Below are 22,650 nucleotides of genomic sequence, written 5' to 3'. Positions count from 1 at the left end.
AGATCCCCTTTTGCAGTGCTCATCCCCCAGCTTCTGTGTACTTTGCTACTAATTGTTTGCAGCTGTGACCTCCTTCAGAGGCTTGCCGTTGGGCTCCTAGAGCTGCTGCAAACATATCCACATATCCAGAGTTATAGGTCTGGGAGTGCCTAGGAGTTTACTCCCCATCCCTTCCCCACCACCTTCCAGCAATGACTAGCTGGTACAGGGTTAAAAAGCCCACCTCTCTTGCCTGAGTAGATGCAAACTTTCAGATGCAATTTATACTCCAGAGCTCCCCAGGGGCCAGGCAGAGGTTTTGACTTCAACTGAAATCCTTCCTTTCACTGACCTTCCCCTGCTGATAGTGCTTCCTCCACTCCCTTACTGATTTCTCCTTGGAACACTTTCTTAGCAAGTCCCTTGAGCTCAAATCCTTGCCTCAGAGGCTGCTTCTCAGATAATCTTCTTCCTAGTGTCCTAACTCTGCCCACAGCCCCCAAAAATGCAATTCTACATACCATAGGACTTCACCTCCCTGGCCACAGCTAATTAGACCAGGTGGATTCCTTATCAATGCAGAGCCAATTAAATTCTCAAAATGGATAATCATTCTACATGTGAGAACTAAAAATATACAGCTCTTAGAAGAAAACAGGAGTAAATTTTCTCAACCTTGGGTTAGACAATGGCTTCTTAAATACACAGTTTGCTTGGACTGCTACAAGAAAATATCATACACTGGGTGGCTTAAACAACAGACTTTTATTTCTCACAGATCTGGAAGCTGGGAAGTCTAAGAGCAAGGTACTGGCTGATTTGGTTCCTAGTGAGAGCCTTCTTTCTGGCTAGCAGACAGCAGATTTCTTGATTTTTCGTGGTGTCCTCATGTGGCAGAGAGAGAGAGAGCAATTTGTCTGGAGTCTCTTCTTGTAAGGGCACTAATCCCATCTTGAGGCCCCTACCCTCATGACCTTATCTCCTAAATACCCCATCTCCAAATACCATCACATTGGGGGTTGGTTCTTCAACATACTGATTTGGGGGAACACAATTTGCGTGCCAATAAGCACATGAGAAAATGCTCAGCATCATTAATCGTTAGAGAAATGCAAATCAAAGCCACAACAAGATACCACCTCACAGCCACAAGGATGGCCAGCAGGTGTCCAAAAGTCAGACAGTCACGAACGTCATCAAGGGTGTAGAGGAACTAGAACCTTTATACATTGCTGGTGGGAATGTAAAATGGCGCTGCCACTTTGGAAAACATTTTGACAGTTTCTCAAATTTTTAAACCTAGAGCTACCGTGATTCAACAGTTCCACTCCTAGGTATATACCCAAGAGAAATGAAACATATCCACATGAAAACATGTACACAAATGCTCATAGCAGCATTATTTACAGTAACCAAAAAGTAGACACAACCCAAGTGCCTCTCAACCAATGAGTGGATAAACTAAATGTGGTATATCTATACAATGGAATATTATTCAGCAATAAAAAAAGAATGAAGTACTGATACATTCTCTGACATGGATGAACCTTGAACCCATTATGCTAAGTGAAAGAAGCCAGACCTAAAATATTACATATTGTTTGACTTCATTTATGTGAAATGTCCAGAATAGGCAGAGAGACAGAGGATAGATTTGTGGTTGCCTGGAGGTGTTGTGGCGGAGGGAGGTGGTAGGGATGGGGCATGACTGCTAATACATCCAGGATTTCTTCTGGGGGTGTTGCGACTGTTCTAAAATTAGATGGCAGTGATGGTTGCACAACCCTATATATATATATATATATTTTTTTTTTTTAATTTTATTTATTTTTTTTTTTTCTGCGTTTCACAGGCCTCTTACTGTTGTGGCCTCTCCCGTTGCAGAGCACAGGCTCCGGACATGCAGGCTCAGCGGCCATGGCTCATGGGCCCAGCCGCTCTGCGGCATGTGGGATCCTCCCGGACCGGGGCACGAACCCGCGTCACCTGAATCTGCAGGCGGACTCTCAACCACTGCGCCACCAGGGAAGCCCCTATATATTTTTTTTAAAAATCACTGAAGTAGGGGCTTCCCTGGTGGTGCAGTGGTTAAGAATCTGCCTGCCAACGTAGGGAACACGGGTTCAAGCCCTGGTCCAGGAAGATCCCACATGCCACGGAGCAACTAAGCCCGTGCGCCACAACTACTGAGCCTGTGCTCTAGACCCCATGAGCCACAACTACTGAACCCACGAGCCACAACTACTGAAGCCCAGGAGCTACAACTACTGAAGCCCACGTGCCTAGAGCCTGTGCTCCGCAACAAGAGAAGCCACTGCAATGAGAAGCCTGCGCACCGCAACAAAGAGTAGCCCCAGCTCGCCGCGACTAGAGAAAGCCCGCACGCAGCCACCAAGTCCCAGGGCAGCAAAAAATAAATAAATTTTTTAAAAAAACTTAAAATAGGTAAATTTTATGGCATAGGAAACATATCTCAGTAAAGCTATTTAAAAATAAAGCCTCGGGGCTTCCCTGGTGGTGCAGTGGTTGGGAGTCCGCCTGCCGATGCAGGGGACGTGGGTTCGTGGCCCGGTCCGGGAAGATCCCACATGCCACGGAGCGGCTGCTCCCGTGAGCCATGGCCGCTGAGCCTGCGCGTCCGGAGCCTGTGCTCCACAACGGGAGAGGCCACAGCAGTGAGAGGCCCGCGTACCACAAAATAAATAAATAAATAAATAAAGCCTCATAGTTGGGTCCACTGGATATTTCTTTGTATCTTCCTGATAAACGGGCTCCTCCACCTCCTGCGTTTCTCCTTTACTACTTCCTCACAACCACATTCACAATACTTATGACACCAGATGTGTGGAGGTTTTCCACACCAAGCAATTCTTTGCAACACCAGCTGGGTGTCCTACAATTCAATGCAGTTTGACACTAACCAGAGTTAGTTAGTTACACCCCCACAGGTTAAGGGCTTCATCCCACAAGACTGCCCCCACCTTCACCTCAGACTCCAGTCACAAATCTAGGTTGTCACCTGTGCTTCTGAACAACCAGCTATAAATCAATTTCCCATAACCCAGTCCTTGGGTTCAATCATTTGCTAGAACAGCTCCCAGAACTCAGGGAAACACCTACTTATGCTTACCAATTTATTATAAATGATATGGTAAAGGATGCAGATGAAGAGCCAGATGAAGAGATACATGGGGTGAGGTCCAGAAGAGTCCCAAGCACAGGAGCATCTGTCCCCATGGAGTTGGGATGTGTCACCCTCCCAGCACATGGATGTGTTCACACACCTGGAAGCTCCCTGAACCCCACACTTTGGGGATCTTTATGGAGGCTTCATCAAGCAGGCATGATCGATCACTAACAAAATCTGCAGCCCTTTTCTCCTTCCCCTTCATGGAGGATGAGGGTAGGGTTGAAAGTTCCAATCTTCTAATCATGGCTTGCTCTTTCTGGTGAACAGACCTCACCCAGGAGCCAACCGAGCATTGTCCCATTAGAACAAAAGACACTCCTATCACCCAGGAAATTCGAAGAGTTTTAGGAGCTCTGTGCCAGGAACTGGGGGCAGAGACCAATATATATTTTGTCTGTTGTTTCACACTAGCCTTAAACTTCTGAGTGGGTTTCTGTATCCTGATGCCAAGTATTCCTAAAGACACCAAGTCTCTTCTCCCTATTAGACTGTGAATTTTTTAAGGACAGGCTGTGCACATAATTCATATATCAATATGTTGCTCCAAATGCCTTGCACTCTCTTGGTCTCAATCTCAGAGGAAGAGTTACCTTTTCTCCTGCCCCAAACACACCTGTACCTGCTCCCGTGAGCCATGGCCGCTGAGCCTGCGCGTCCGGAGCCTGTGCTCCACAACGGGAGAGGCCACAGCAGTGAGAGGCCCGCGTACCACAAAATAAATAAATAAATAAATAAAGCCTCATAGTTGGGTCCACTGGATATTTCTTTGTATCTTCCTGATAAACGGGCTCCTCCACCTCCTGCGTTTCTCCTTTACTACTTCCTCACAACCACATTCACAATACTTATGACACCAGATGTGTGGAGGTTTTCCACACCAAGCAATTCTTTGCAACACCAGCTGGGTGTCCTACAATTCAATGCAGTTTGACACTAACCAGAGTTAGTTAGTTACACCCCCACAGGTTAAGGGCTTCATCCCACAAGACTGCCCCCACCTTCACCTCAGACTCCAGTCACAAATCTAGGTTGTCACCTGTGCTTCTGAACAACCAGCTATAAATCAATTTCCCATAACCCAGTCCTTGGGTTCAATCATTTGCTAGAACAGCTCCCAGAACTCAGGGAAACACCTACTTATGCTTACCAATTTATTATAAATGATATGGTAAAGGATGCAGATGAAGAGCCAGATGAAGAGATACATGGGGTGAGGTCCAGAAGAGTCCCAAGCACAGGAGCATCTGTCCCCATGGAGTTGGGATGTGTCACCCTCCCAGCACATGGATGTGTTCACACACCTGGAAGCTCCCTGAACCCCACACTTTGGGGATCTTTATGGAGGCTTCATCAAGCAGGCATGATCGATCACTAACAAAATCTGCAGCCCTTTTCTCCTTCCCCTTCATGGAGGATGAGGGTAGGGTTGAAAGTTCCAATCTTCTAATCATGGCTTGCTCTTTCTGGTGAACAGACCTCACCCAGGAGCCAACCGAGCATTGTCCCATTAGAACAAAAGACACTCCTATCACCCAGGAAATTCGAAGAGTTTTAGGAGCTCTGTGCCAGGAACTGGGGGCAGAGACCAATATATATTTTGTCTGTTGTTTCACACTAGCCTTAAACTTCTGAGTGGGTTTCTGTATCCTGATGCCAAGTATTCCTAAAGACACCAAGTCTCTTCTCCCTATTAGACTGTGAATTTTTTAAGGACAGGCTGTGCACATAATTCATATATCAATATGTTGCTCCAAATGCCTTGCACTCTCTTGGTCTCAATCTCAGAGGAAGAGTTACCTTTTCTCCTGCCCCAAACACACCTGTACACCTGTAATTGCCCTCATACCTGTCTATCCTCTTGAGGGCCTCCTTTTATTAATTACCCCCTTTTCCTGTCTCCTTCAAGACCCACCATATTTTAAAACACAGAGTCTCTGGTAATTCTTGGACCCAGGTCTCCTCAAGCTATCCTGATACTTTCTCCATCCTTCACAGCCAACCTTCTCTGAAAACCAGACTATTCTCCCTCACCCTGTTTCCTCACCTCTTTTGTCCATTATAGGCTGGTTTCCACACCATCACTCTCCTGGACACAGCTCTCCCCAGGATAACCTGTTAATTCCTCATTGCCAAACACAGTAGATTCATTTAATCCTTGTGTTAGTCATGGCCCCAGCTTTTACATAGCTTTCTCTTGGGTCTCCTCCAGCTTCTCTGACTGTTCCTTCTCAGGATGTGTCCTGTCTCTATTTCCCCTGTCATCCCTTAAAGCTTTCCCAGGGATCTACCTTCTGCTATAATGCCTCCTTCATCATCACAGTTCCCTTGGATGATCACATAGACCCCCAAGGTTTAAACCTCCAAAGATTCCCAAGTTGACATCTTCAGACTAGACCTGTTCCCCAAGATTCCAGCTCGTACACTTCCTAGACATCTCGACCTTGATATTCCATAGGAATCTCACATTTGATATGTCTAAAATGTAATTAATTATCCCCACCCTACCGCCAACTTCGCAACCACCACAGACCTACAACTCAGGGAGTCCCTATCATCGTTATGCTTAATGACACCACCATCCTCTCCAGTTCTTAAGCAGAAAGCTAAAAGTATCCTCAGACCCTCCATCTCCCTCACCCCACATAAAATCTGTTAACAGGTTATTTTATTTTACATTTAATAAATCTAATATCTTCACACACAGGGCTTCAGCCACATTGAATCATTTGTAGTGCCTGAGATAGACCGTGACTTTTCCCCACCTCTGAACTTTAATATGCATTCTTAACCTCTCCTTGGAATGCTTCTTCCTACGTCATCCTCCAAAACTCAACCCAACTACTGTCCTTCTTGGGAAGGATCTTCCATCATCCCCAGCAGAATCTGCTGCTCCTTTGAAATACTGGACACCAACTGCTGGACTCTGGCCCACATGCTTACTTTATCCACCTTTCCCAGCTCCCTCTGTAGCCTCAGTCCCAGGGCACAGAGGGAGGAAAGAACACAAATCTAAGGGATCTTCTACCCCTCCTTCACTTGTGTCCCTGTCTTCCACCCATTTCCCCTCACCTTTCTCCTGCTCTCTTGGGCTGTGTTTCCCAGGTTCACGTGTCGTCTGGCTTCTGATGGTGTTTGGCCCTTGGGGAGCACTAGCAGGAAATTGGGTCAGGGTTGGGGAGCCAGGCTGTTTCTCCCTCCTGCCTCTGCTTTAATTGCATCTCTGGCAGTTGCTGTGTCTTTTCCATCCCTCCAGTTCCTGGCAGACAAGCCCACTTGGTTCAAACACTTACTAAGCACCTTCCAGCCTAGGGGTGATAGTTCTTCCTGCTACTGTTAATCTCTGAGTTGTCTCACTGTCTTCTGTTTGACTTATTGGCCCTTTTATCACCTGTTGTTTAACAAATTCCTTTCATTAACGTCCCTCATTTTAAATATTCAAGTGGTTTCTATTTCTTGGTTAGATCTTGACTGATCCAACTCTAAATAAGAAAGAGCTTCACTGTGAGGTGAAGACAGGAGTCTGGAGCCTTGGGAGCATAGGGGAGAGGACGGGATTAGAGACCCACGTGGGAGAGTCATTGATATAGTGGTGGAGGATAAAACCTAGGAGCACTGAAGGATGGACCCATGAGAGCAGCAAGATTGATTACACAGTGGATAGGAAGCTCACTACTCATGAAGCAACCCACCCCAAATTAGTGAAAAATACTTGTTTAACATTAACTGAAATCTGCCTCACTCTAACATGCACCAATTGTTACCATAGATCAAATCTCATTTTTTCCACATGCCAGTCTTTTAGGTTTTCAGTGAGATATATCTTACTCCCTTCCATATCTTCTCTACTGTGACATATCCAAATCTTTCCACTTATTCTTGATGGAGCAAGGTTTCTGGGGCCCTCACTCTCCTGACCTGGTTGCTCTCCTCTGGACATGCTCCCATTTAGCAGTGTTCCTTCAAGACAGCCTCCTAGGGTGGAACGCAGGTCTCTAGATATCATCCCACCTCCTTGCTGCAGACATTAAACCTCTGCTGATGCACCCAAGACTGAATTCCCTTTTGGAGCTGTGAGCCCAACTACTGGTTCACTGTGGATTTTCAGACATGTCACAGAATGGGAGAAAGGATGAGTCTTCCATTTGAGCTAAACTTGCCCATTCTTGTCCGTGGTAATTTGTTGGACAGCTCAAGATGCATTCCAATCCCCTTCTCCTTGCCCACCTCCACTCTAGAGGAGGGAAAAGTGAAATATTTTCTTTCCCAGCTTTCTCTGAACCTAGTTCTGGTCAATTAAATATGAATGCACATCTGTTGCGGGCTTCTGAGAAAGCTTTCACCTTCCTAATAATAGGGACAGATGTCTCTGGAGCCATCCTTTCCTGGTCCTACCTGCCTTTAACACAGTTATAATGTGACTCTAAGAGAAATGCCTAGAGAATCTCAGAGAGGCTGGCCTTGACACTGTTGGGTCACTGAGCCAGCGCTGACAACCACCTACCTTTGGACTTTTTGTTGTGTTAGGAAAAAAGTCTGAACCAACACACTGGGGAAAAACATTGTCAATTTATATTACAAAGAGTGAACATCCCTAATATTTAATAGAGTTTCTAAAATAGAGAAATCAACAACTATTTAGAAAAATAAGCAAGAGGCATGAACAGACCATTAACAGAAAAGAAATGCAAATGAATGCTTCTTCACTATCTGAAAAGATGCTCAACCTTGTTCATAATAAGAGAAATATAAACAGGGATTTCATCCTCATCTATTACGAGGGCAAAAATTCATATTTTAAATTTATTTATTTGTTTATATTTTATTTTTGGCTGTGTTGGGTCTTTGTTGCCGCGCGCGGGCTTTCTCTAGTTGCAGTGAGTGGGGGCTACTCTTTGTTGTGGTGCGCGGGCTTCTCGTTGCAGTGGCTTCTCTTGTTGCAGAGCACAGGCTCTAGGCCACGTGGGCTTCGGTAGTTGCAGCACACGGGCTCAGTAGTTGTGGCTTGTGGACTCCAGAACGCAGGCTCAGTAGTTGTGGTGCACGGGCTTAGTTGCTCCGCGGCATGTGGGATCTTCCAGGACCAGGGCTCGAACCCGTGTCCCCTGCATTGGCAGGCGGATTCTTAACCACTGCGCCACGAGGAAAATCCAAAAATTCAAATTTTGACAACCTACTCTGTCAGTGAAGCTCTGGGAAATAGACACTTTCATAATTTGAGGATGGGAATGCAAAATCGTACAACGCCTATGGAAAGAAATTTAGCAAAATTATCTAGGCATTCAGTCTTCAACCCAGCAATCCCACTTCTAGGAGTACATCCCAAAGATAAAATGGTAAAAATAGGGCTTCAGAAAAATCAATGAAAAATCTACAGTTAATATCATATAGTGGTGATAGACAAAAAGCTTTCCCCCTAAGATCAGGAACAAGGCAAGGATGCCTGCTCTTTCTACTTACTTTATTCAACATTATGTTGGAGCATAATTCAACAGTGCAATTAGGCAAGGAAAAGAAATGAAAGACATCTAGTCATTATTTGCAGATGACTATCACCTATGTAGAAAATCTAATGAAATTTACCAAAAAAGCTGCTAGAATAAATAAGTTTGCACTATTGCAGGATATAAGATCAATATACAAAAATCAATTATATTTCTAGATATCAGCAATGAACAATCAGAAGTTGAAATTTTTTTTAATACCAATTAAAATAGCATACACAAATATGAAATACTTAGGGACAAATCTAACAAAAGATGTGAAAGATCTAAATACTGAAAACTATAAAACATTGCTGAGAAAAATTAAAGATCTAAATATATTATGTTGGGACCTCCCTGGTGGTGCAGTGGTTAGGAATCTGCCTGCCAATGCAGGGGACACAAGTTCGAGCCCTGGTCCAGGAAGATCCCACATGCCACAGAGCAACTGAGCCCGTGTGCCACAACTGCTGAGCCTGCGCTCTAAAGCCCACGAGCCACAACTACTGAGCCTGCATGCCACAACTACTGAAGCCCATGTGCCTAGAGCCTGTGCTCCACAACAAGAAAAGCCACCACAATGAGAAGCCTCGCACCGAAATGAAAAGTAGCCCCCGCTCGCCACAACTGAAGAAAAGCCCGTGTGCAGTAACGAAGAACCAATGCAGCCAAAAATAAATAAATAAATAAAATAAAATAAAATAAAATAAATTGTGTTCATGGGCTGGAAGACTTAATAAGATGTTATTTCTCCCCAAATCGATATACAGATTCAAAGCCATCCCAACCAAAATACCAGCACGCTTTTTTGTAGAAATTGATAAACTGATTCTAAAGTTCATATCGAAATACAAAAGACCTAGAGGAGCCAAAACAAAGTTGGCAGAGAAGAAAAAAGTGGGAGAACTAACTGCCTAATTTTAAAACTTACTATAAAGCTACAGTTATCAAGATAAATATTGCTGTAAATGCAGACAAATCAATAAAACAGAAAATAGAATCTAGAAATAGATCCACACATGGACAATCGATTTTCAGCAATGGTGCAAAGGCAATTTAATGGAGAAAAGATATTCTTTTCAATGATACAGGGACAATTGGCTCTCCATATGCAGGAAAATGAACTTTGATTCATACCTTGCACTATTTACAAATATTAACTCAAAATGAATCATGGATCCAAATATAAACTAAAACTATAAAATTTTTTTAATCTTATTGAAGTGTAGTTGATTTACAATGTTGTGTTTAATTTCTGCTGTACAGCAAAGTGACTCAGTTATATATTTTTTTCTTTTTCATGTTCTTTTCCATTATGGTTTATCATAGGAGATATATATATATATATATATTTGTGTGTGTGTGTGTGTGTGTGTGTGTGTGTGTGTGTGTGTGTGTGGTAGGCGGGCCTCACTGTTGTGGCCTCTCCCGTTGCGGAGCACAGGCTCCAGACGTGCTATACAGTAGGACCTTGCTGTTTATCCATCCTATATATAAGAGTTTGCATCTGTTAATCCCAAACTCCCAATCCTTCCCTCCCCCACCTTCACTCCCCCTTGGCAGCCACAAGTCTGTTCTCTATGTCTGTAAGTCTATAAAACTATAAAACTTTAAGAAGAAAGCATAGGACAAAATCTTTGTGACCTTAGGTGAAACAAAGATTTCTTAGATATAACACTGAAAGTACACTTTATAAAAGAAAAATTGATAAATTAGGTTAAATTTTTTAAAGATTAAAAATTTCTGCTCCTTTAAAAATACTGTTAAGAGAACAAAGACAAATCACAGACTGGAAGAAAATATCTGTAAATCATTTACCTGTTAAAGAATATGTATACAGAATATACAGAGGACTCACAAAATTAAGTAAGAAAACAAACAACCTAATTAAAAATGGGCAAAAGATTTTAAAAGACCAAAGAATACATATGGATAGTAGATAAGCATATGAAGATTTTCAATGTAATTAATCATTTGGGAAATGCAAATTAAAACCACAATGAGATATTACTACACAGTTATTAAAATGACTAAAATAAAAAAGAATGACCCCAGCAAGCATTGGCAAGGATGCAGAGAAACTGGAACACTGCCAGTGGGAATATAAAATAGTGCAACTACTTTGGGAAATAGTTTGTCAGTTTTTTAAAAAGACAAATATAGACCTACCACGTGTTTCAGACTTTCCACTTCTGAATATTTACCCAAGAGAATGAAAGCACATATCCCAACAAAGACTTATAGATGAATGTTCACAGCAGATTTATTTGTAATAGGCAAAAACTATAAATGATTCAATTATCCATCAGCAGATGAATAGAAAAACAAATTTCAGTGTAACCATACAAGGGAATACTACTCAGCAAGGAAAAGAATGAATTGTGGATAGATGCAACAACGTAAGTGAATCTTAAAATAATTATGCTGAGTGAAAGAATATAGACAAAAAAGGGTCCATACTGAGTGATTCCATTTATATAAAATTCTAGAAAATGCAAACTAATCTATATTGACAGAAAGCAGATGAATGATTCTCTGGTGTGATAGGCAATCTCTAAAATGGCTCCTTATACTTGCCACCTCCCTTGTGTAATTCCTTTCCCTTGAGAGTGAGCTGGATGTAGCTACTCTAATGAACAGAATGTGGCAAAAATGATGATATTTCACTTCTGAGATTAGGTCATAAAGAGATAATGACTTCTCTCTCTTATGAAAACAGCTGCCATGTTGTAAGCTGCCCTAAGGACAGGCTGATGGAAAATGGAAGTCATGCACTCAACAGCTTGTGAGGAACTGAATCCCGCCAACATCCATATAAGTAAGCCTGGATGCAGCTCTTTCCTTGGTCAAACTGTAAGAGGAGACCACAGCCCTGGCCAACACCTTGGTTACAACTTTGAGAGAGACCTTGAGGCAGAGGCTCCCAGGTAAGTTGTGCCCAGATCCCTGCCCCACAGAAAATGATAATTGTTTGTTATTTTAAGCTGATACATTTTGGGGTTATTCCTTACACAGCAATAGCTAACTAATACACCTGTAGATCGGGGATAGGGGCAGGTGTGACAGGTGGGAGAGAGGGATTGCAAATGGCATGAAGAAGTTTTGGGAGTGATGGATACATTCATTATCTTAATTGCTGTGGTCTCATGGGTGTATACATATGTCAAACCTTACTAATTTATACACTTTAAATATGTGTAGTTTATTGCATGTGAGTTATATCTCTATGAAGCTGTTTTTTAAGAAGTTTGCTGAAAAGTCAAGTAAGGAAAGGACTTCATCAATGGATTCAGTAACATGGAGGTTAACAATCTAGAGTGACTTACTGTCTGGTTTTGCCAGGGACTGAGGTGAGTGTAAGACATTCCATTTTAAAAATTGAGAAAGTCCCAGGCATATAGCGATGAGCTGGTTACCCTGCTGACGACACTAACAAGAGTAATAGGGGCATCCATTGCGGAAGTCAATGGCAACCTTGTCAAAAGTTGTCTCAGCGGGATGATGGGAAGAAGAATTGGGGACACTGCATATAGTCAACTCTTGAGGAGCTTTGTTGCTATAGTGAGAAGAAAATGGTGGGAAGAGCTGGAGCAGGTGTGAAGTCAAGGAAGTAAGTTTTAAGATGGAAGTCATTACAGCCTGTTTGTGTGCTAAGTGAAGTAATCTAGTAGAGAGAAATTTTTTTATAATACTGAGAAGAGATACTTGCAGGAGAAAAGGCCTCCAGTAGGTGAGAACTACTTGTTAAAGGCAGTTTCCTCAAGTGTCCTAAGGCTCCCTGCCAGGCCACAGGGCCTCCCAAATGGGTCACAGGACCCAAAAGTACAAGTTCTCTCCTCAGTTCTTAGATCCAAGTGACTCAAGCTTCTATAGACTCTCATATTTTGAGTCAATTCAGGGTTACTTACTGGTCAGGTAATGAATGAGTCATGAAAGTTTACTAAATGTGCTATTCATCAATGAAAATGACCCCATACTTTGATTGTGTCCTTTGCTAAGAAATCTGTCTGTGACCCAATCTTTAGCTATGCTGTCAAACTCTTACCCTGCACACACACTTGCTTATGGTTAGAATTTCTCAATTTGGGAGAAGGATGCATTGTCAGTATTTCATCAGCGTTACCCTGAACTGGCTGTGTTTTTTTTTTCGTTGCTAATGGCCTTGCCATTTTTATTATAGAAGTCTCTTTTCGTTTAGCTTTATCAGTATCCATTTAGCTTTTTGTAGGTTGTTAGGTTAATTTCAGAGGCTATAGTGATTCAGATTTGCATCAATAATTTTTAACCGATAATATTCCTATAACAAGGGGCTTCCCTGGTGGCGCAGTGGTTGCGCGTCCGCCTGCCGATGCAGGGGAACCGGGTTCGCGCCCCGGTCTGGGAGGATCCCACATGCCGCGGAGCGGCTGGGCCCGTGAGCCATGGTCGCTGAGCCTGCGCGTCCGGAGCCTGTGCTCCGCAACGGGAGAGGCCACAACAGAGGGAGGCCCGCATACCACAAAAAAAAAAAAAAAAAAAAAATATTCCTATAACAGACTTCAAGACCCTGTGAGTCTGATGTTCAAATGTGAATCATTCACCTCTCTACTGACTGTAGGGGAAGGTGTTATGTGTTGGACTGCTTGTGACTATCGGCTACTTTAATAAGTAAAATCAAATTACTGAGTTATTTTTAAGTTTTTAGGAAATTGTTTTATAGCACAAAATTTAACAGTATGTTCATATTCTTCTAAGGTAACTAATAAGTGAATCATTTATATTGCTGGCAACATGATATATCCAACTTGTTGTGTTTCTTCTCTTTCTTTGTAATCCTGGAGTTTTTTCCTAGTGGAAACTCAAGGAGATGGGAGAACACAAAGCTTTATATTCTCCCTGTAGGTGCCACAATCAAAAGATTCAGGAGCCCCTGATTGTAGAGGGCTTTTTAGGGCTTCTCAGGACAAGGATTTGTGCCGGCACAGGTCAAGTTTACATTTCCCAAGTCATGTCAGCTGTGGTTTTCCTAATTCCAGGCTAGCTCACAAGTGTCCACAGGCTATTCGCTCTTCCCAAGGAGTGCCCAGAGGACACTGTGGCTTTGCTGCACAGGAAAAACATCTTATTTTCTGGGCTGTGTCTTTGCTTTTTTCTTTTCTCCTTTGGCTTCTCTCTTTTCCTTGTCCCAAGATTGACTGTTCTAACTATAGTTTCTAACAGGTGTGCAGCCAGGGCAGGGAGGCTGTGGTCCAGCTGTCCCCAGACACATGGATTTTCTCCAACCGTCTTGCTGGAATCATGGGGCCCTGAGCACACTCACTGAGGGAGGATAACCCTCTCGGGGTCATGGCAGGGTGAGGGGCAAAGGCAGGGGAAGCTTCTCATTCCCAGAGCAAAGCAGAGACCAGGAGAGTGTGGGAGCTATCCCCAGATCTGGGAGCACCGCTTGGGTTCAACAAGGAATCAGGAATTAAGCCCTATTTTCCCATTCGTGGTTGATACTGCCAAATGCCTACTCAATATCCATCCCCTCCTTGTTCTTTCTTATTAATATAACCCTCATTTGAGCCTCACCTGCCTCAGAGTAAGCATCTACTCTGGGTGAACTACTGCTGTATTATTTAATGCACACATAAACTCACTGTGCAGAAGAGTTTGTGCCTACGCTCTGTGATTTACCTGAGCTCTCACAGCCAACAGGTGGCAGAGCTGGGTTTCAAACCGAGGTCTGTCTGACTCAGAGATGTATCCTCTTTCCTCTCTACCTCCTGTCTCCCTAAGAAGAGAAAGATCCACATGCAGAGGTGGGAGCCCTAGAAAGCACCTATGATACCCAGGCTTATCTCTGGGGACAAGATCATCCCGTAGAAAAGGTGGCAGTCTCTCCCCAGGACTACCCAAAGTTTCACTCCCTTCTCTCAATGCATGGCCCAGAGCTTGGCTCAGAGTACAGGCTCAATGGGAAAAGAAGAAATGGAGGAGAGGAGAGACAAAGGGAAAAAAACAAGGGAGGGAGGGAGGAAGATATCAAACAGGCATGTCTTCAGCTACCTGCCCCAGCCCCAGGTCCTAGGTTTAAGGATAGTTTATCAGTTAGGACTTACATTCAGTTAAGGAAAACAGAGATGGAACTTTAAAACATAAGAGTTTATTATGAAAGGTAGGAAGTGGTGTTGTGTTAGTGGTTCAAAGATGCCAGGTTTGCAGTCTCTGTTTCTCCTCATTGTCACAAAATGGCTGTTGTAGCTCTAATCATCATGATCTAGGCAGGAAAAAGAAAGGAAAACAAATCTTTCTTGGAAACCTTTAACTTATGTCTTAGTGGCCAGAACCGGGCTGGGAAGTGTAAGGTTTTAATTTTGTTTGGTGTTTAGCAAGGCTTCTTTGCTCTGTCACTCCCTTCCCCTGCCTCCTTCTCCACCTCTCATCCCAGGAAATGATCTCTAAAGTTCAAAGGAGGTTCAGCTCACACATGTACCCTCATAAGAAAGGACAAAGCAGGTCATGCTGAAATTATGAAGATTCTAGAAGATGGATCCAAACCCCAGAAGTTTCAGACTTGACTTTCAGAGCACAAGCTCTGCCCCCATCTGACCCACTGGGCTTTCTGTAGCTTGATGTCTCCTGTGGGAGACCCCCTAGTCCCCAGAACACACAGAGAAGGCAGGAATTGACCACAAACATCAGGGAGCAAATTCTGGGTCAGTTATGATGTTTTCAGCTACAGGTAACAGAAAACTTCAACTCAAAGTATAATATCTCTTAGAGAGTTTATCATCTCACATATCAGGAAACCCAGAGATGAGAGGAAAGGACTCCAGACAGGGTACTTCAGCACTCCAGTTTTTCTCTCTCTGGTTTTCTGAGAGCTGCCCCACTCTATGTGTTGGCTGGTAGCAAGATGGTCACAGAAGTTTCCAGACATCACAGCTGGATGAAGAAGAGAGACCATCTCTTTCTGGGATATTTATTAGAAGTGAGAAAACCTTTCCCAAAAGCCCCCTGCAGATTTTTCTTCATGTCTCCTGTGGCCTCTCCACGTGGCCTGGGCTTCCTCACACTATGGAGGCTGGGTTCCAAGGGCAAAATCAGGATAGAGAGAAACAGAACCAGATGGAAGCCATATCTCTTGTCATGACCTCGCCTCAGAAGTCCTGTAGTGTCACTTCTACCACATTCTACTCATGGAGACGATCACAAAGTCTCACCCAGCTTTAAAAAGAAGGGAAATGGAATCCAACTCTTGATGAAGCAGTAACAAGTTCTGGAAGAGCATATAAGAACTGATACATTATGGCCGCTTTGGGAAAATACAATCTGTTGCATCAGAAGATCCTGCCACTCTCTGCATAGCCTCCCCTTTCCACCACTCCCTCACTGATCACTTCCATATCCAGGTCTTACCTGGCATGATCTAGATCACCTGCAGAACCCTACTGCAAGGGAGTCTGGGAAATGTTGTTTGGAGCTTTCCAACCTCTACAGGGCAGGAAGGTAAGCTGAAGCCGGTCGGAATAGGTAATGAATGAAACAGCTTACAGTGTCTGCCACAGCTAAGAAAGAAGAAAGAGGGAGTAAATAAATAATTGGGAAGTGGCTCGTGGGGTCTGCTACAGATCCGTACCTTTTCTAATCTCTACTGCTTAACTCTTTCCTGCAACATCCAACAAATATCTATTGAGCGTCTCCTGTGTTCCAAGCAAGGTAGACTAAACAAGACAGATAAGGATTTTAGAATCTATGAAAGACAGTCTTAGACAGAGAATCATTATAAATAACTATGTATTTACAATTGCTGTAAGGGCTTTACAAAGAAGTAGTGTATTCTGTCCTTCCTATTCCCACATATATATCTTGCCAGCCAGCCTGATAGGAAACTTCAGGCATTAGTGACTGCCCTGAGCCTTCCATAAATCCTCTGTAGTCATTACAGGACAAAGCTCATCTACGTGCTCAGATATTACTTAGTGTATTAACTACTCAGAGTTAAGCAGTAAAGATTAATAAAGGTAAATAAGTGTTTAAATAAATGTAAAATTCTGTAACAGGCTAGTATCAACAGTATCTGGACAAACTTAGCACTAACCAAAGAAAAATAAAGGCTTTGGCCTCAAAGATGAGAAAAGTTCAATTCCAGGTATAATCCCAATACTGACAAGAGTAGGCAGTGGGGTCTATCTCAAGACAGAAATGTGAAATTCCAGTGCCAAGGCCGACATTAACTACTTGTTTCAGGAGATGTAAACATTAGATTTCCTCAACATCAGCCCTGAGAAATGGAACTTAAGCTCCCAAGGAAAATCTGCCATTTATTCCAGGGAAATGTGGGTGCTGACAATGGAATGAGGTAACTGTGATTGGACTACGTGTCTGGAAACAATTACATCCATATTGATCTACATCAAACGTGTTCTCATGGGGTCACATGTTCAGTGACCCCAGAAGGTCTGTGTTTTAGTCTTGTTAAAATAGATTCCCCATTGGGGCTAACCACACAGGGCTCTTTTAGTAGCTAAACCAAGAGCTGTGTTGATGATATTGTAATATATATTAAATCATATGTTATTTCCTCAATTAGCGTAACAAAGTCAGGGGAATAAACAGCACAGCCTCACACCCATTTTTTCCTCTCTGATGTTTTCTTCTTAAGAAACAAACACACAGCTTCATTACCAACAAGCTCAGAATAAATTAATTGGAGCTGAAATCCGTGAAATTAGATTCACTTTTCTAATTAGCTGAAGAGTTCACAGATACCAGGGTGGTCTTTATCTCAGGCTCTCTTCTTCTCTGGAAGAGGATGGCCATTTGTGATCTCAGAAAATTAAGCCTTCCCCTCTTACATTCTACAAAGGAATTTCTCATTGAAGTGTAAATGTGAATTTCCTTTGGCCACCTGGAAGATCATTTTGAAGCTGTGAATCCTGAGCAAATTCCTCATTAATTCCACCCCATGGTTGGGAGATTGTGTGATACGGCAACTTCCCTTTCCAAAGGATTTTTCTTTTTACTAATAATGTCCTCAGCTTAGTTGGCATCTTCCTCCACGGAGTTCAAAGTGATTTTGAGACTTTTTGTCTTCAATTCTCACATCCCAGACAGAAGAAATAGGGGCCAAGGGAGAAAGCAACTGCTTTCCTGACAGTCAGGTAAAGGAAGCTGAGGTCAGGGAGCCAGGTGCACATGGAAAAAAGTTCTCAAGATGACCCAGTGGGTCAGTGGCAGCCCTGGAGCATCCCAACTCTATTTTATTCCTTACTCCCAGCTAACCAACAATCCCAATTGTCTCCCCAAAGTCTAATATTGTCAAACAGACCCATGGGGCTCTAAGTGAGAACTCTGGAGGCCTGACACTGCCCCTTCTAATGATTCACTCTAAGTGATTTAAAGTGACATAAAAGGGCAAAATTGTCCAATGAAGGAATCAGCTCCCTGTCCATAGCAGCTAGATGCTCACTTTCAGGAATTTCCTGAATCATGTATGCATTCAGTTATTTGACCAAATTTTATTGAGCAACTATTATATGTCAGATACTATTCTGGGTACTGCAGATAGAGAAATAATAAAATGAATGAAAATCTTTGCTTTCACAGAGGTTGTTCTAGCAGGGAAGACAAACAGTAAACAAGATAAATAAGCAAAATATAAGGTTTGTTAAGTGGTGATAAACGCTAGGGAGAAAATAAAGTAGGGAGGTGGGATTTAAAATGTTAAGGTGCACGAGGGAGTGTAATTTTAGTTAGAATGACCAGAAAACACTGCGTTGAAAGGACCCGGGAAGAGGTGGGAGACCACATTGAATGCTGTGGAGGGTAACATACCCTTGTGTGGAACAGAAAAGTAGATGTTTTCTATAGTCTCCTTTGAAGTAAATTTATTCCTCCTGCTTATGCATTTGTGAATGTGGCTGATATCTAACCTCTATAAGAGTTAAGAAATTAATTAATATCTGTACTGAGTTGGATAGAGTCCCCCCAAAATTTACCTCCACCTATAACCTCAGAATATAACCTTATTGGAAATAGGGTCTTTGTAGATGTAATTAGTTAAAATGAGGTCATACTGGATTATAGTGGGCCCTAAATTCAATGACTGGTGCCCTTATAAGAAGGCCATACAGAGACACAGAGAACACACATGGGAAGACAGCCATGTGAAGACGGAAGCAGAAATTGGAGTGACGGAGCTACAAGCCAAGGAATGCCAAGGGTTTCCAGCAACCTCCAGAAGCTAAGAGAAAGGTAAATTCTCCCTGAGAGCCTCTAGGAGGAACCAACCCTGCCAATACCTTGATTTTGGACTTCTGTTCTCCTGAGCTATGAGAGAATACATTTCTGTTGTTTTAAACCACCCAGTTTGTGGTAATTTGTTACAACAGTCATAGGAAACCAAGACAGATTTTGGTAGCTGGAAGTGGTGCTGCTCTAACAAATACCAAAAATGTGGAAGTGCTCTGGAATTGGGTAACAGGTAGAGGCTGGAAGAATTTTGAGGTGAATGATAGAAAAAGCCTAGACTGCCTTGAAGAGAGTGTTAGTAGAAATATGGACATTAAAGGAGATTTTGTTGAGAGCTCAGAAGGAAGTTAAGAGGATAATAGAGAACACTTCTATTCTCTTGGAGAAAACATATACTGTCATGCACAGAAAATTGATAGAAATCCGAACATTAACGATGTCTCTGGTGAGATCTCAGATAAAAATGAGGTCACCTTTCTTCCAGTATTGGAAACTGGAAGAAAGGTGACCCCTGTTATAAAGTGGCAGCGAACTTGGCTGAATCGTGTTCTAGTGTTGGGTGGAAAGTAGGTCTTCTACTTACTAAGGGTATTAGATAAGGATATCCTTAGTAAGGATAGTTAGCTAAGGATACTTCCAAGTAAAATTTGGAAGGTGCAGCCTGGTTTCTCCTTGCTGCTTATAGCAAAATGTGAGAGGAAAGAGATAAATTGAGAAGGAACTATTAAGCAAAAATGAACCAGAACTTGATGATTTGGGAAATTCTCAGCTTATCTATATTATAAAAGATGCTAAGGCACACTCTGGAGATAACACCAAGGGTGTGGCCAGACCTTCTACTCAAGAGATTTCGTATGTAATTCGTTGATCCAACTAACCATCTCAGCAGAAGTCAGGAGAGTTGGGGTTATCCAGGAAGGACCTAGAGACAACTCTCATGTCTCATGACATGGATCCCACAAGGATTTTGAGGATGTTATGCCACCAGAAACACTACCCGCTTTGGCTGAAGAGAGTAGAGACGGAACAAAATGAAGGAACACTACTGACTACTGGGATTCTACAGGCAGGAAACCAGACAGTAGAGCTACTCAACTGTGAACATGTGTTATCCTTCAAGAGACGAGAAGAATGACTTTGAGGGAGCTCGGAGGTCAGCAGGGCTACTTGTTCCCCTAGAGAAAGTGGCACCCAAGACACCAGGGCCCCTGAGCAGGAATTCTTGTTCTCCACACACAGTACTGAACCAGAGGAACATCAGGGAACAGCAGAGGCAGAGGCTGAGGCTCTTGGGTATCAGCAGCAATCCTGACAGATTGGCAATTAGACACCCTATCCTTATTTTCCAGGTACCACATCAGCCTCGATATGCTGGTGAGATCCTGAAGAGGAAAAGGAGGCTCAATAATTGCCCTAATGGAATTGTCCATTACCCTTATGGGATAAAGCTACAACATCATTATTAGGTTACTTTAAAGGAAATGAAGAACGTGTGTATTTCTTATACACCTGAGTGAAGAGACTAAAATTTATGTCTACTCAAATGTTGCCAAATTGTCCTTATAAAAAAAGATTAAACCAATGAATATTCTTATAAGCAATTATGAATGGAGCTGTTTCCTTAGTTGCATGAATAATAGATGTATCTGTTATCTATTGCCATGGAAGAAATCTCCCCACAATTTAGTGGCTTAAAACAACAATGATTTATTATTTTTCATGATTGTATTGATTGGTTGGGAAATTCTTCTCCTGGTTTCTCCTGGGCTTACTGATTTGGCTGCATTCAGATGGAGGTTTAGCTGGGCTGGAAGGTTCAAGATAGCCTCATTCACATGCCTAGTGCTGTATGTCAGCTGGGGCACTTTGGTTCTCCTCCATGTGGACTCTCATCTCCCAGCATTGACTTCCATACATGATGGGCTCAGGGCAGCATTCCAAGAGAGGGAGATTAGATACCACAGGGCCTCTGAAAGCTGGCTCTGGAACGCACACAAGCTCACTTGTGCCACATTCTATTGAGAAGAGCAAGTTATTAAGCCAGCCCAGAGTCAAGGGGGTAGAGAATTGACTCTACTTCATGAAGAAAGAAGAGGCAACATCGCTTATAAAGATGTGTGACCATGGAAAGGCAGGATCCATTGGGGTCCATTGTTATAATGATCTACCACAAACCGTCCTCTGGTCCCAATGATTCACATCCCTCCCACATGCAAAATACACTCACCCTCTCATGAGACCCACAAATTTTCCAACAGTTACAGCATCAGTTTCCAAGTCCAAGAGCTCATCATCTAAATCAGATTCAACTGTAGATGGGGCTTCTTGGGAACAGCTCCTTGGATAGTGCTCATGTTGATCCAGAGAGCTATGAATTAAAAAAACAAGTTATTTGACCTCAACACAATTAACAGAAAGTGGCAAGACAGGAATAGGCTATCCCTCAAGAGACACCTCTATTTAAAAAGAGGGTAAATGGGAGACACATAATAGTAACTGTTTCATAGCATTTTTGAAATCTAGCTGGGCACATGTCAGCAGTTCCCCCAACTCTAGGGTCAAAGAGTGTTCCTTTATTAGGGGTCTATTTTCTGCTTCCTGGGAGTAGTTCCCTAGTTATTGTTCTCTTTGTTTCTTTGCTCCACCATCTGAGACTTCTTGCCTTTTCAATAATTAGTGGATCATATTTACAGCTGGGTAGCTCTCGCTGCCTGTTTCCTGCCTACAAAAATTTAAAAGCCCAGAGACCTCTTTTCATTTTGCTGTTTCTGTTCCTTTTAATCCAAGCTAGTAATGTTTCTGCTGGTACAATTCTCTTTAAAATTGTGTGGGTTTCCCATGAATCTGATCGAAAATCACTGCATGTTTCAAAAGCGACATTCATACTTTCCAAACTATGTGTCTTTCTAGTTTAGGTTGGTGTCAGGGTTGTGTTAGAAGCTCATGTGTCTATCTAAGAGGATCTATTAAGCACCACCTTAAATCTTTCTGAGATCTAAACAAAGAGTCTTATAGTCATAATCATGATTCATTCTTTACCTGAGACCATTTCTTACTTTGAGAATCTTTTGCTGGCGAGAGTGTCCTGGAATCTCCATATTGCCTCTAAATTCTTCCTGCAAACTGAATAGTCTTGAGTTTCTTTTTCTCTTACAATACCTTATCATGTGCTGCTAAAAGAAGCCAATGGGCACTTTCAATATTCTTCCTGGAAATCTCCTTAGCCAGATCCACAGGTTCATTAACTACATTTTTTGTTCTCAAAGGTAACACTAATTGTTCCTCCACAATATAACACAGGTTGCCCTTTCTCCAGATCTAAAGAGCAGTTTTCTCACTACCTTTCCAGCAACCACATCCTCATCTTCCTTCCAGCCTCTAGCCGCCACTCAGCCCCAAAGTCTACCCACGTTTTAAATTTTTGTTGATAGCACCTCTACTCCTAAGTACAAAGTTTTGTTTCAATTAGTCTCTGATACATTAAAAAAAACTACCCCAAAACTTAGTGGCCTAAAGTCAGCAATCTGGGCTATGCTCAATAGGACAATTTGTCTCTGCAGCAGATGGTTTCAGCTGACTCACTCAAGCATTTGCAGCCAGCTGGTACCTCAGCTGGGGATGGAGGAACAAAGATGGCCTCACTTACATGACTAGACTCAGCTGGGATGACTGACATGATTGAAGATGGCCTGGGCCTCACTCTCTGAACAAGGATTATTATCTTCAAGGAAGCTATCATGTGCTCCTTTGCAGGGAGTCTCAGGAAACAGGAAAGGCTCCTAA

The 22,650-nt window shown here is 42.7% G+C and overlaps 1 protein-coding gene across 1 annotated transcript in view; it reads right to left on the bottom strand.

Annotated features, from left to right (window-relative positions):
* The window catches only part of LOC112066254 (ADP-ribosylation factor 4-like), a 70,470-nt gene extending 48,505 nt beyond the window's left edge, over nucleotides 1-21,965 (bottom strand). The window contains 2 exon segments of the mRNA XM_024128698.1: nucleotides 21,095-21,235; nucleotides 21,907-21,965. Coding sequence (XP_023984466.1) covers nucleotides 21,095-21,235; nucleotides 21,907-21,965 — 200 coding nt within the window.
* Nucleotides 21,966-22,650: the final 685 nt, after the last annotated feature.

The sequence above is a fragment of the Physeter macrocephalus genome, chromosome 11 (genome assembly GCF_002837175.3).
Source record: "Physeter macrocephalus isolate SW-GA chromosome 11, ASM283717v5, whole genome shotgun sequence".
In the NCBI taxonomy this organism is placed as follows: domain Eukaryota; kingdom Metazoa; phylum Chordata; class Mammalia; order Artiodactyla; family Physeteridae; genus Physeter; species Physeter macrocephalus.
The sequence above is the reverse complement of the archived record's forward strand: the minus strand, read 5'-3'. Positions and strand labels throughout refer to the sequence as shown.